Source organism: Chlamydotis macqueenii, chromosome 2 (assembly GCF_036417535.1).
Source record: "Chlamydotis macqueenii isolate bChlMac1 chromosome 2, bChlMac1.mat, whole genome shotgun sequence".
Classification (NCBI taxonomy): domain Eukaryota; kingdom Metazoa; phylum Chordata; class Aves; order Otidiformes; family Otididae; genus Chlamydotis; species Chlamydotis macqueenii.
In genome coordinates, this window is record NC_141557.1 from 154369709 (window position 1) to 154385152 (window position 15444).

General features: G+C 34.5%; 1 protein-coding gene across 4 annotated transcripts in view; it reads right to left on the reverse strand.

The window, feature by feature from the left end:
* The window catches only part of ASAP1 (ArfGAP with SH3 domain, ankyrin repeat and PH domain 1), a 151884-nt gene that overhangs the window by 44690 nt on the left and 91750 nt on the right, over positions 1–15444 (reverse strand). For all 4 annotated transcript variants that reach the window (XM_086741275.1, XM_086741274.1, XM_086741276.1 and 1 more), the window contains 9 exons: positions 15308–15382; positions 14917–14966; positions 12558–12687; positions 11723–11808; positions 10910–10985; positions 9985–10071; positions 3575–3675; positions 3058–3127; positions 582–669 (listed from right to left, as the gene is read on the reverse strand). In XM_086741275.1, coding sequence (XP_086597401.1) covers positions 582–669; positions 3058–3127; positions 3575–3675; positions 9985–10071; positions 10910–10985; positions 11723–11808; positions 12558–12687; positions 14917–14966; positions 15308–15382 — 763 coding nt within the window. The remainder of the gene's footprint in view (positions 1–581; positions 670–3057; positions 3128–3574; positions 3676–9984; positions 10072–10909; positions 10986–11722; positions 11809–12557; positions 12688–14916; positions 14967–15307; positions 15383–15444) is intronic.

Below are 15444 nucleotides of genomic sequence, written 5' to 3' on the forward strand. Positions count from 1 at the left end.
ACATGAAAAGTGTTTTTAAAATCAGACTGGATACAAATACTTGCTATACAAGACCAAAATGGAAAGAAGTGAAAAGACAGGAGCTTTAATGCTGAGAAGGTAAGTCACTACCAATTTTAGACAAACAGAAGCGTATTTTAAAAGCAGGGTAAGAGAACAGGAGAAACTGGGTTCTCCTTGCCTTCCTCAACCGCCCAAACAGCACTCCAAATCAGAACAGACAATGAAGGAAAAACCAGATAAGGCCAAAAGTCTTTTCCATTTCCTGGTGGATATGGCTTACGCATGTTCCACTAAGCTGCTAAACATCTCCCTGAGCTTCGGAGAACAGCACATATGCTGCATTTCATTCAAAAATTAACCGTGTTTATGTCACACATAAACACAAAAAATGTTCTTTACTCATTTGCCCATTCAACCCACCTTCTAAACTAGAGGGATCTGAACACTCGTGAGGCACTACATGTATCTGGACATAGAGCTGAATTTTGAACTGTAGCCTCATTTTTCCTCTAAGTACCTTGTAATGACATTTTTAGAAATCCCACATAACGCAAGATGGTACTAAAGTTGCTACATACGTGATATTAGATCAAAAGACTTCTTATCTTCAGCATTTGGCTTCACCTGGCATGTCAATAAATTCAGTTTAGCTGGTTGCCTGTTGGACTAAAAAGAAAATTTATTTTACTTCTAAAATGTCTTGATTTAGGATTATTTTTCCTTTCTGGGGAGCGGGGATATATGATACTAAATTAAAGCAGGGGCATGCATACATGTACACCCTCAAAACGCTTGAGACCAGCATGACTTTGTCTGACTTTGTCTGTCAGAACAGACAGATGGCTAAACCTACACAAAATTAAAATCTTCATGGCAACTCTTCCTGACTATTTGAAAGGGATTAAAGGAATAAACCTTAATTTAGAATATGTTAATACTGAATACCTGGTTTTTATTTCATAACCAATGGTAAAACTATTATGCAATTTTTCATTACAGCATGCCCGTATTCCGATTTTCCTCCCATTTCAAAAAAATCAAAGATATAATCCTAAAAATGCAAAAAGGAAGTGGGAAGCTGGAGATCTGGAACTTGGAATACCTACATCTACTAATCTCTGCTGTAATTAGGTTACTTAAGACTTGATAACTAAATGTCTTTGAAGTATTTCGTGTGTATACAAGTTTATCAGAAACCATAAAGATACTGAATTAAAGTCACTAAAGTTGGCAGATATAAACTGAACTTGGGATGTCAGTAACCAGTAAATACTTCTGAATAGAGTTTTGGATCTTGTTCATGTTAGGAGTTGTGAATCAAATATAAAAGTAATGCAAAACCAACAAAAGAAATACATAGAAGTGCATTTCCCACATTGTCAAGTGTTTGTCAGAACAAGCACATCAACACAGCATTTTTAACGCTTAAGAAGCAACAATTTCTTGAAGGACTAAATATGTGATCAGATTCTCAGTTTTCAAAGTTTAGTCTTGAAGAGACTGTCATGATCTGAACTTTTCACCACTGAACACAATAAAATTACTTTCCTCTCAGCACTGCCACAGAAAAGAGCAAATGGATTGCTTTTACACAGCTACATACAAGAAAAGGAAAACTACAGTGAATAACGCCATTCAAAGAATTCTGAATTGGCAAGTCTTGAGCTTGACAATACAATTTTTTTTTTTTTTAAACGGTCATAACTGAACCGTTACTAACTAACGGTAAGTAACGTGACTAAGTGACACCTCAAAGAAGGTGAGGATATCTTCTAGCCATTAAAAAAACCGAACACTTCAGTACAAAATGTAGTAACTTCCCTTTAAGTTGCTTAAGATACTAGTTAACTAGACACCGATACTCATGACCACGAGTGGGATTTGGGGTGGAGGGGAAAGAAGGGTGATGAAATGGGACCATTTCCTTTAACAAGAGTAACAGGAGTAGTTTGTGTCATGCTGCCGCAAGACTGTTTTAGGACTGCCTCCACCATGACAATGTTGTTACTTCCTCACAATTTAGCATTCCTAGGAAGATATTTCAGATATATGCCCAATTCCCAGAAATTACTAAAGTTTTCCAAAATTTCACACTGCTGGCTGAAAGCACTCACGGTATTAATGCATTCACTCATCTGTCAGACTCTATCAATAACATCAAATATCAAACACTTCCCAAGTTTCCAAATTATGTGCTTCACAGATATATCCTGACAATGCTTATGAGCAAAACCAGTTGAAGTATTCATTGAAAAGTCTGTTCAATATATTTGCCATTTTCTTATCAAACTCTTGATAAATACATTTAAGTATTAATTCAATTGTCATAAGCTACAGCAGTGGGAAAAAAATGAAGAAAAATTTTAGAAGGTTAAAGAAGAGTTCACTTATTTCATACAGTCCACAGGAAGTTTTGAAATTAATTTCAAACTAGTCTTTGTTCTCATATTTTAACTCTTGGTTAGTCAAACAATTTTAATTTTTTTTTACAAAACGAATTAGTAGGCATTAAAATGTTTTAAATAGTTATCATTCTATGTAGGAATAAAACAACTGTAACACAGACATCCACGTATGAGCTAGTTCTTGAGTCTTCCAGTACAGCCAACAGTCAGAATCGAGCTTATAACAAGACATCTCACCAAATCTACCCAGACTCCTTTGACTACATCGACAGCTGTCCAGTAGCTAAGAGAGGAGCCTAGATGATCTCGCTCTGACGCAGACAGCTACACTGTAGACACTTCATTTTATTCAGATGAATCACATCCCATATCTCAAAGGTACAGTAAGAACAGATGTACTGCTCCATTTAACTCGAAGCACTGTTCCCACCAGCAGTCAGCAGCAGACAACTAGGAGAAATTTTTACAGAGCAACAAGTACAGCAGTTCTGACATAAGTCAGTCTCTAACTTCTGATAATCCACAGAATTTCAACAGTCGGAAGCAGAAGTGGCTTCTTTTTTGCAATAGGGGATTAACACCAACAGATCCACTGGGAAAGGACAATGTTAATTTATTATTTTAATTAAAAGGTATAAAAATAACTTACCGTTGCATGTGATATGGTAAGAATTCCATTTTTAACAGTGCACTTTCTTCTTTGCCATACTTTCCTTAACCTACACAAGAAAATCAACAACTAATTCAGCAACTAGACATTATTTCAAAACACATGCTAATCCCATTAATATTTTGAGATGATTAGCAGATGCAAGAAGATTAGCAGAAACAAGATTAGCAGAAACAAGCAGATGCAGTCAAAATTTTACTAAATGCCTCACCAGAAGTGACCTGGAGATTTAGGATAGGTCTTAATCACCTTTACAGACTTACAAAGACAATAGCTTTCTCTTTAATTTGACTTTTTTTTTCGTATAATTGCTTGTCATGCTTTTTATATTTACTGCATTCAATTCAGATCTATGTTCAGATTTGAAATGTGAAATTCTCGAGTACTTGCGACACATGCATTAGGAGAACGTGCCTTAAGCACCCACAGTACAATACACTAAAAATCAGTGCAGAAACAAAGTTCTCACTACACATTATGCACTCCAAGAACATACCCATCGCTCTTCTTTAAAAGGTAACCTTTCTTCTCACTGCCATATTCCTTATTCCCCTGAAGCTGATGCATACTGTATCCTCCTTGCCTGCTCTGTGAATCCTAAAAAAGAGTAAAACACCAGTAACATTTCCTGACATGCACAGTAAGTTTTCCTAGGCTTTAAGCCTATTTTACTTTATTTCTCTTCTCCACCACTACTTCACAAATAAGCAAACATTAAAAAAGAGAGAAAACTCCTAATGCACGTTTTACATTTTTAGGAGAGCTTGCTTTTACATCACGTGATCTTGAACACGTTCAAGATTCATTTACTTTGTTAGGTACTTGAAATATAGTATGGATGCAAATACACATCTCAAAATAATGACTTTTTAAAATATGGAGATTTACTATTGCATAATCTTAAAATCAAAGAGTAAATGGCTAAGATAAAATTTCAAAGAGAAAGCAAAAGAGTATGGCATGCATATATACAGAAACACATATATATAAGCAAACAAAACCAAATGCTAATAATCACTTTTTTAAAAATCGAATTAAAAATATGTACACAATTTATGAGTTTTAGTGAATGGAGTCAACTGAAAGAATTTTTGGCCTGATGTAGTGAAACAATTAAGTGAAATGGATTAACTTGTTATAAGCATATCAGGAAAAAAAAAATATATCCCCAAAAGTTCATTAAAACATTGACTTACTCTCCTAGACTTCGATCACGAAAGGCAAAAGCAATAGAGGAAAGAGAAAGCAAATAATTTAAAACAAGAATTATTATGTTATTTAAAAAACATGTTCCTTGAACATAAAATTTACAGCCCCCATATCTAGTAAAACAATTTTCCCCCTTTCTAACAACACTACTAGGAGAAAGCAAAAATTACTATTTTTAGGCACATTGCTGCTTCTTCTCATCAAGTAACAAAACATCACAACAAAATTCTGTGCAACCTTGCATTTATGACATTGGTTTCACAAAAGCTAGTAAGACGACTACAGGATCAAATTTTACTAAATGTCTTCCAGTCTTTATTTCATTTAAATTGTCTAAAATGACAGCTACATTGTATCCTCCACTAAACTGGAGTTAATTCTGAATTTCCACTGAAAAAGATCAAGCACTAAGTTAACTTTTAATTTTTGCAAATCTATATAAAAAGCTGTAACTAAGGACACACTGACACATTTTAAATGTAGCTGTGAAACATTTATCTGCAAAACATCTGTCAAAATTCCACAGAAAGCCCAAAAGAATGGGAAGTTCAATTACTCCCTTGGCAATAACCTCTTCTCTTTCAAAGCATAGTTTCTTACAATTACCGCAACCTGTATGCTGAAGATTATACTGTGCTGTTTTATTCAAGGTCCTGACAACTGTTTTTCATTTTGTATCAAATCTGTCACAGAAGTTTAGAGGCAAGTGCTTTGGTAAAACTGGCAGTTGTGGGTGGAAGCAGCACGAAGGCTGCTGTGTGCAATGTGCTGTCAGCAGTGCTCACACCATCACAGTAAGCAGCTAAATTTTGAACTCCCACTGGAATTAGGGTCCTGCTGGTATTAGCACAGGAAAGAACGTAATGAGATAGAAATTCCTCTTCCAAAGAGCATATCAGATGGAAACTTGGGGAAATAAATTAAAATGTAAAGAAATAGTTAACAAAACAGACACAAAGCATGATTCTAAAGACTATCTGTATTCAGTAAAAAGTTGTTAAGTTACATTTATATCAATAATTAATATACAAAAATAGGGAACCTTGTATTAGACGCCTGGTTTCCTTTAAAATTTAAGCTTCTTAACATATAAGCATTTTTCAACCTATAAAAAATACTTTACACAAAATTACACAAGTATCTCTTAAAATATTTTTCCCCAAAGCTTTAAACCACAGTCATGTTACAAAATCACGTAATTCTTGCGCAAAGTAACAGAAACTGCCGTAAGCTGGTACCAAGACACTACACAGTGGCAAGAAGAGACATTGCCTCTCACAGAGCCCCAGCCAGCTGTACCTCCTGTAGTGCAGCCACAGCACCAGCACTCCTGTGAACCCAAGATTCAAAAATTGTCAAGATAGTTTTTTCCTTAACGAAAGCATGGGTGCTGAAGAGCACCCATACATATTATTCTAAACTCAAAAAGATCCTAAATGCTTTAATAGATTTAACAGCCATGCAGAAATTTCTTCCATCTTCTGTGACAGCAAGTCAGTCTGAGATGTGTAGGAAGTCTCACTTACGCAACAGCAACTCCAAAATGGTTAACGGCAGCAGAATTTACAATTTGGACAGGAATCACCAGTTTCAACTTCCTTCTCTTGCACAAAGGGTCAAAGAAAGTTAGATCTACACAAGGCCAGGGCCCCAGTTTTATTATTTCAAACTGTTTCCCTGTCAAAGTCATTTTTAGTAAGAGTAGTTCTGAACCTTTACAAATCCACTCGAGAAAATCCCATTCATTTCATGTTCTTAATATTTCCATTAATCCACAAAATTTCCAGCTGTGATATTATAATGCACTAATATAAGGGGAAAATGTATTCTTAATCACAACCAACTAGGCCATCTGTCACAGCAATAAAGCCCAGCTTTACACACATAAAGATTCAGATATACACAATAACGGAGAGAGGACTGGGGAGACTCAGGCCATGTGTCTTCAAGTTTCATTGTCACTTAACTAAGGAGTAACAAATGCTGGCAAGCTATTTCAGGATTAAAACACTGAATATGTAAATAACAGACATTGTTTTATCAAGCTCCTTAATACCTGCTAGCATCATTACACTCTGACTCATATAATGTAACAGAATCACATGAGTGAAAGTCCTCATGTTGATTTTGAAAGAGACAATGTGATCAAATGGTTATTTTATCCAAAACAGTGGTTTCTTTCATTACAGCAGGTATCTCTCACTCCCATGATTTGTCTGAATATCTGAGAATCAAAATATTGCTTCTTCTCCTTCTAAGATAAAATTCCAATTCTCTTCAAGCCAAACACTTTATTTTTATAACTTTTAATATAGATATCCTATATACACACACACAGATTTTTCAAGAGTCCTAGGATTTGTCTACACTATACTTAAAGTCAGAAAAGTTACACAGTTTATTTTGGTGACATCTGTGAAGCTACCTTATCACACTACGTATCTAAGTTTTAGAATTTGACTTGTTTCATTTTTATATTTAAAATGAGGTGATTTTCCACTGAAACAGAATAATTTTTACTACACATCCAGGAGATAGGTAGCAAAAACCCCAAACATTTCCATTCAGTTACTCTACCTCATAATACTCTGTGAGCAACTTTCGAAGTTCAACTTGTACTGTATGCAGCCATGTATGTATAACACACAGCACTGAAGCAGAACAACCCGTTTGTCCTACTTTATTTCGAAGAGCTGGCTGATTACCAAGTAACTTGAACTGAACAAGATATGCAGCAGCCAGGAGAGAAGGAGGTATTTTTCTTTGCTTCTCAGATAATCAGCTTGTGGAAGAAAAATGCACGTGAGAAGAGAGCAGGTCTTGTTTCTCAGTGTGTTGGGAATCAATTCATAAAAACACTTTATAATTTAAAGTTATTTTCAAATAGCTCTTAAAAATCTAATGTTCTGTTCAGCTTTTGGAGGTGAGGATGGAGAACGAGTATGAGTTACTTTTAGAGTGATTTAGATACTAGGGAGATGGAATGCATGTAAAGCTCTCTAACTATTACAGAAGAGATCCAGCAGGTCTAGTGTGCACACTAGAGATGGAAGGGAAAAAATACCAAACTGAGCACTGGGAAAGACTGTAGAGTATGAGATAAGGGAAAACTGAGTACTAGAAAGAGGTGGCAGGTCTTACAATAAATTGGGATCTATTCAAAGGTGCTCTATAGTGCTCCTGTCATCATTGGTAACATCAAAGAAATTCTAAAAACCATGTACAGTATGCTGTAAGGTTGTGTGGTCCTTCAGAACAATGGGATTAAAGTTGCGGGGAGAGGAACAGCCTTCTGACCAGAGTTTATCTGCTATATAACGTACCTCCACGTTATGAAAGCACACACAGGCAAGTATTCAAAAGAAGAAAACCACCACCACTACACTGTAAGGAATGACTCATCAATTATTCCTTATTAATTGCAATTCCACCTGAAGTAACTTACTAATTTAAGCCATTTCTCTACACACAGTAGCCATAATTAAAATGTGCCATCTACAAAATTACACAGAGGCCCATAAAAATACTTACTTGCCCCAGTTACTGAAATCCTATTTTTGAAGAAGTTCCAGAAGGATTCCAGGAAAGTAAAGATTAGTAAGCTTCAGACCACATAAGGTCTACTACTACTATTATTATATATACTCAAAAATCAGTGCAGCTTTTGTACAGAAAGGTTATGTCTCAAAAACCTCCTGCAGTTCTCTGAAGGAATCAGTAAGTAAATACACATGAGAAATCAGACTGACACAGTGTACCTGGACTTGCAATGGGCACTTGGTGATCCTTATGAAAGGGAATTACATTGCTACAGAAGAAGAGGAAAAGTTCTCAGATGAGCTAATAAGTAAAAAGCAGGAATCAAATAAATGAGTTTCACAGAAAGCTGTGCCAGCACATGCGGCGTCTAACACTAAAACAATCTGGGAAAAAAGGTGAACAGCAAACTGTCACAGTTAGCTAGAAGGTATTGAGGGTATTAAACTATTCAGGATACCCAAGAAAGGCTGACTGAAGAATTTCTCAAGGACCTCATGATAGTAACTTGACAATAAATGACAGGTGAAGGTCAGCATAAACAAATGCAAAAGTGATGCAGAGGGGAAAAATGAGATACTGTGAGTTGGCTATTAAGATTCAGAAACAGGATGATATGGTCATAGTTTTACAGTTGATTAAACATTACACACTACCTTCTCTGCAGGAAGTGCTGGTCAAAAAGCAAGTCAATGTTGGGGCTTTTGTGGGAAAAAAAAAATCAGAAATTATCTAGTGATGCTATCATAAATTCACAAGCACTCCCATCTTGAGTAGGATATGCAGATCTAAAAGTTCAAAACAAATAAAAGGTAAAATTTTTTCCACAGAACAGGTAGCAACAGTGGGAAAGACATAGCTGTAACAGAAGCTGATAGTTTACACCGCTTCAAAAAGCAACTGCACAAACTCAAAGAGAGGAAATTCATAGGGTGATGGAGAGATTGCAAAGACAGTCAAACTACTAATGGGAGGGTATTCTGAGGAAGTATCAAGTCTTTATTGCCCTGTGTTTTACTCTAAATATCCATGATTGATTGCTGTTGGAAACTTGGCTGACTTAGTACATCTGGTTGTAAATTATATTCTTATGATACTTGATATTAGCAATACTGTCCAATTGTATACATGTATGATCACATGCATGCAGCAGAAAGGCATCTGTCTAATGTTTAATTATAATAATAATTAATATTTAATAATAAATATTTAATAAGCTGAGTAGATATCTGGCAAATAGTAAAGTTTTATTTACCTAAGAGAAAACTAAACAGAGGGTAAGTGATCTTTTCCTAAAGGAAAGCCACTCCCTCCCCTCCACTCCCTCACCTCGCCCCAACACTCAGCTTCACCGGGATATTCAATATTTCAGGCACTATGATTTGGAAAAAGTCACAATATTATCTCATGTAAAAGCTGTGATATGTATTATATCCTATCTCCTAGTTCAAGGAGTATTCCAGAACATCTAGAATACACACTGTATGTTTCTCCCTTCACTTCTGATACCAGTGTAATTGATGATCTATTTTTCTTTTTAAATTCTGCGTCTCAGCCACTGCTATCTGGTTAACACACAGATTTTCTTCCTTATGATACAGTATTAGAAAAACGGGTTTGGGAACGAGAACAACATCACAAAATCCATAAGAGTTAGTAGACAAATAGTAATGCTGAAACCATACGTAAGGGCAAGCTTCCAGTTCTTGTTCTGGTTACTTAGGATCACCTAGGTCAGGAAAACCCTGAACACAATCTGGCTGGAGGACGGCAGGACGTAAGGAAGAAGTGCGCATCCCATGCCTTTGTATTTTTTTCCTCAACACTCATTCTTTATCACGGTCAAGGACAGGATCCTGGGCTAGACGAAGCATTTATCTGATCCATTACAACTGTCCTTATAGTACATTTTAAAAGTATGTAAAAAATAAAATTACACAAAAAAGAAACAATTTCTTACATAAAAAGGAAAAAGAAAATGAATCTAAAACTATTGTTTGTTGCTATGTAGTTGAACTTCTAAATATTAGTTTTGTCCTAATGTTCAAAGTCCAACTTTTCTGAATGAAAAACTACACAAACTGAACATTAAACCAATATCTGAACACAGAATTTATAAATTCACATTATCTCCAAGAATAACATGTCTAAATTATTTACCTCCTTCTGATCAAGCTGCAAAGAAGATTTTATCAAATCGCGAAGAGCAGTAAGTTGCTTCTTTTCTTCATCTTGCGTCTGCTTTATCTATGGAAAGAGATTGCCATTATATGCGTTCTGGATGCAACTTCAATTTCATTTTTTAATGCATGCCAATATACCTTTTTAAATGTCTTGAACAACCACCAAAACTACTCTGTGTTTCTGTAATATTTGAGTTTATTTTCATGGACTAGTTCATTCTTACGTATTCATCTTCTATGCAGGTACTACTTGAAAAGTAAGCTAAAATGAACATACAACTCTGCATGCTTTGTTCTGTTATGGTTTAATGGTTCGTTGCACCTAATGCAATTAAATTAGTCTCTGAAAAATTAATTAAATACCTCCAATAAGCTTGACAGATGACTTAAGGAATGAAATACAGTTTAATTTAGCCACAGACTACAATAGCAAATGGGATTATTGTAATTCTGGATACAGAATGCAAAAGCACTTGGGTGACAAGTGAGCTTTGATTCTACATTATTACTTGCCTTCAATGAACATCACAAGTTAATTCATTTTAAAACTGTAGTGCTATCATCAAGCAGTTTGGTTTGTAAAATGAAAGTGATAGCTAAAATTGGTGCTAATAGTGTAACCTGACTCAAAGATTCCCACTTTAAATTAGTTTTTTTTAATGCAATATTAAATTAGTAGTAGAACTAATAACTATTCCTAATAACTATAAAAACAGAACCTAAAGTTTCAGATAGTCAAGATGTTTTTTCCTCAGTCTAGTTATAGTCAAAGTTTCAAAGAACACACTTTTCAATTATAAGATAAAAATGAAATATACGCCCTTGTAGTCATATCTAAAATGTATTCATATAGACAAAATATTTCCATTTTCAGACATTAAACTACATACAAGCAAACTTACATTATATAAGTCAGCAGCCAACTTTTCGATATATTGTTTAAGTTTATCAGCTGTTTTCAAGCCATCTTGGAAGAAACTATAACAAAAAAGACCTGTGATTTATCAGGAATACACATAATTCATAACACATAGTAGGTTGTCTTGTGGTGAAAAACAGCAAAACCAGTAAAACATATCCAGCTCCTCCCATCTTCAGAAACAAACCCCCCTCCAAAAAAAAAAACAAACCCCAAAAAACCAGCAAACATCCCCTTCCCAGTAGTTTTAAAAGTACAGTATCATTCAACAGTGAAGACATACCACTGTGACTTTAACAAATATCACATTAGAGAGAATATAGCTTAGCTTATTTTTATCACACTTAATCAACATGTTTCTCCTTAGCAATTTCTGAAATCTTGTTCCTGTATTTAACTTAAGTAAAAGTTCCTGTATGTTTGCCTCTGTGGCTCAACTGATGAAAAGGTCATAGCTTACAAGTTTAACCTCAAGGTATTTGGAATAAATTACTGGCTTTCACAATGGTTTTAAAATTTACATTAAAAAAAACCAACAAAAAATATTAAATAGAGTAAACAAGCTATTTTTAAAATTACATTCCAGATCTGTATCTTGGGAACCAAAATTAATTTTGTAGGCAACATACAAGGTTTTCCCTTAGCCTCTTTCTCCATCACTCCCTTATTCCACTCAAGTTGCAGGCACCTGGCAGATTACAATTCTGATAAAAATTCCTGATGTAACCATAACAAATTCAAAACAAAAGGAAACAAAAAAAAAATTGTAATTAAAGCTTAAAAGCATTGCACTCACTTGCATTGTGCATGATAATATTTAATAAGGTTCTGCAGAAGGTCCACACCTTTTTTTGTCTTGATTTCATTAACCTTAATAAGATACTGTAGAGACAGTAAAAAACATGTTGATAATCATGCCTCACAACTTTCAATAGTTTTCAAACAATAAAATATCATTTGCTCAATGAATTAATTATCTCTATGTTTAACCTGGATGCTGACTCACAAGCCACCAGTCCACCAGTTAAACAAAATATAAAACAGATGACAGTTTATTCAGCCATTCCTAAAAAACTCAAGCACCCCAAAATGTAAATAAAATTCAGGAAAAAACTTAATCTTTTACAATTGTCTGAAGATGTCTCTCTTTTTAAAACTGCTGCAGTAATTACTGAAATATTCTAAAAATATAAATACTATGCAATGTAAAGTAATCACCACTAATATGTGATAAAGAGAACTATCACTACAAAAAGCAGTTTTATGGAACTAACGTATCACTTTATTAAAAATTTCAGAAGGCTTCAGAAAGCATCTTGGAAGAAAGATATCAAAAATACTTCCTGAACCGCTCAACCATAAAGTTGAAAAAATAAGAAATACTTCCACAGTACATTTTCAGCCCAAGAGCCTTGGCATAATAATCTAAAAACAAAGGAATAAAACAAAAGGAAGCTAAGTTTTGTGGAGTTGTTAAAATAATTATGTTTATATTGCTGTTCTATGTGATACTGAAATAATCTCCTCCCTCCACCCCCATTAAATGACAAAATAGATTTCACCACCTTTAAGACTCACAAAGTACTTTTAAGTTATGGTGTCATAATTAAAAGCTGAAACTTGTTTCTTACTTCACACATCTGTAGCTGAAATAGCCGCCTTTCCTTCTCCATTTCCTCTGCTATCTCGGCTCCTGTTATTTCAGTTCTTATCATCCCATGCTGTTTCGCATGTTCTCTTTTTTCCTTTTCAATTTTTGTACTGAAATTTTAATTAGAAAACATTTTAGAGAATTTCTTCTACTATCATGTGATCTAGCATTATTAGGAAAAAAAAAGAATAATCAAGAAATATTAAAAAAGCCATTCTGAACATGAGTTCCTATATGATATCAAAACCTATATTTTTTTAAAGTGTTCAGAAGTTGTGGAGTCATGAAGCTGCCCTTCCTTCCTGTCATCCTTTAACTCTTTTCTCAAGTTGGTGTGCTACTTGGAGGAAAAAAAAAACAAAAAACCCCTCTCATTCTTTCTGTGTGATGTGCTCCAGAGCCTTCCATCCCTATATACTGCACTGTAGAGCACACATATAAGGAACTACTAACTTGGCAGAAAAATGGCAGAATAAAATTAATCAAATATGTTTCGAGCTTGTAATGCAGGAATTCTGAAAAACAACAAAGCAGCATATGAAGCTTACCAGCTATGCTAAATGACATGACTTCCAGCCATCACACTTTCCGAGAAAGCCAACACTGAAATTCTGAAGTAGTGAAATGCAAACATGGAACCCAGAGGCCATGCTGAGACTTCAGTTAGGCCTTACACTGTGGCTGTCCTTAGGTATCTGCTCTGCAGGCTAACTGGATACTCCACTTGTAAGCAAACTTGGATTTCCAATACAGAGCAGAAAAAAATCTAAAAAAAATTGATTTTTTTTAATACTTTCTTCTATAGCAGCCATTTTGAGAAAAATAAACACTGAAGATGTACTTCTATACAAAAGGTGACAAAGCACTGTGTGTTTATTAGTCTGCTGCTCCTTATCAAGGGGGAAAAATAAAAGTCTTAAAAAGGATTAATTCATTTGGTTTTGAACTCTGTTTTTCTCTAAGAAATGGTTGCATGTAGAAAAAAAAACACTTTTCAGCACTATGCCTCTGAACTCGACTTGATTTGGTCTTGAGCGTGAGTTGATATTTGGTTTTTACTCAATTCTAGGAAAACGGGTTCTCTGAGAAATCTAAGGGACTTCATATTCCTGGTCTTAATAAGCCGAAGTGAAATTTACACATAAAAGGGGAAAAAACCAACCAAACAAACCCAGTAACAAGACAACAGCCATCTTTCTGTAAGCTTTCCAAATTCAGAACACAATCCCATAGATGACTGTGTAGAGTCTGTTTGAGATGCCTTTGTCTCCCAAGTTCTGTTTAATGGCATTTGGTATAAATAGGCTGGCAAAGATGTCCCTGATTTTACATGTATTAATTCAAGAGTCAGAAATTCCAAGAGACAGAAAGCTGTCTATGGAAAACTATTAAATATTTTTGCAAAATATGCAGTATCTGTAAGAAATAAATAATTAAAAAGGAACAACAACAACAAAAAAAAAACCAATTCGACATCTAAATCTGAACGCTCAACTGAGTATGACGTTGCGATTTTGGGACGTTTTGCTTTATATTAGCAATAACTTCACTTCCAGTTCAGTTATTCACAAGGATTTAGGAGTCATGAATTCTGAAGGCAAAAGTTACTATATGTAGGTAAGAAAATTATGCCAATAATAAACATTTCACCTGTTCTTAGTGGCCTGACTTTTTCTTTTATTGCAATTTTCCCCTCCTGGTTAAACATAAATGAAACAAAGCCAATAACAGGACTTAAAAGGGGAATAAATGAAAGGATATAAAAAAATTAATTAACTCCTGAGAGCTCTTTAATTCTGATAAAGTTACTGCCCATCACTTCCTTAAGAGCATTCGGAACAATTCTACTAACATTTCTGCAACTATTATTCTCCTCTTTTCCAATTTTCCATTTTATAAGCAATTCTTTATGCACAGAAGACAGGTATTATAGAAAGAAAATATTTTAAAAATCATAGATGTTTTAGAAGTCACATCAACTCCACTAAAATTCTTGCCTCTCAAAACCAGCGTTCTGCAATACAGGACAGCATATAAATCTCAAAACTTTTACTATCAATAGATTTTATGTATATGGTTATAAGAATGTGTAAATGCCACCTGAAATCTCCAGAATTCCCTTTATAGTGTTCAGTATCTAAGCATTAAGTATTTTCCTTACACTAAAGGATCATTTGGCAGTCATTTAACTACTTCACAGAGAACATTTTATTCTTATTAGTGCAGAAGAGATCCACAGAAGAGATGCCTTGCTCATATTCACATTTACATCCACAGATACAGTTTGGGACCGGGGCCGCAGAGGGGAGAGAAAGAAAAAGATCGAGAAATATACTTACAATTTGGTTTCATAATCTTTCCAGGCTTTGTCAAAGGGTTTTTTGAGGTCCTTAGGAAACAGAAACTTGCTTAGAACATTTTTAAAACTTTATCTTTATAGTTAAGATACCAACTCATAAATAGTAACAAAAAAAAAAATTTCCTTTAAAACTTTTCAAATAGCAGTTGGAAAATTTTCAATTTTGTAATTTATTGCTTTCCTTAGGAAAGGAATTTACAATGAAATTCTAAAGTCATAGTCACGTCAATTTTGATCTTTTTTCTTTGGACTACATACAGAAAAATTAATGGACGTCAACATAAGAAATAATCTCATGAGTGAATGGAAAACAGTCACAAGACAGATGAACCTGAAAACATTTCCCTAAATAAAAAGTTTACAACACTTACCCCTTTAACACCTTTTAAGTCTCCTTTTAAGAGAGAATCCAAAGTGAAAATAACATTGTGGCTTAAACCCTGGAGCTAAAAAGAAAAACATTATACAGTTATAATTCAAAAATATTTATTACAATCTTATCAAACTA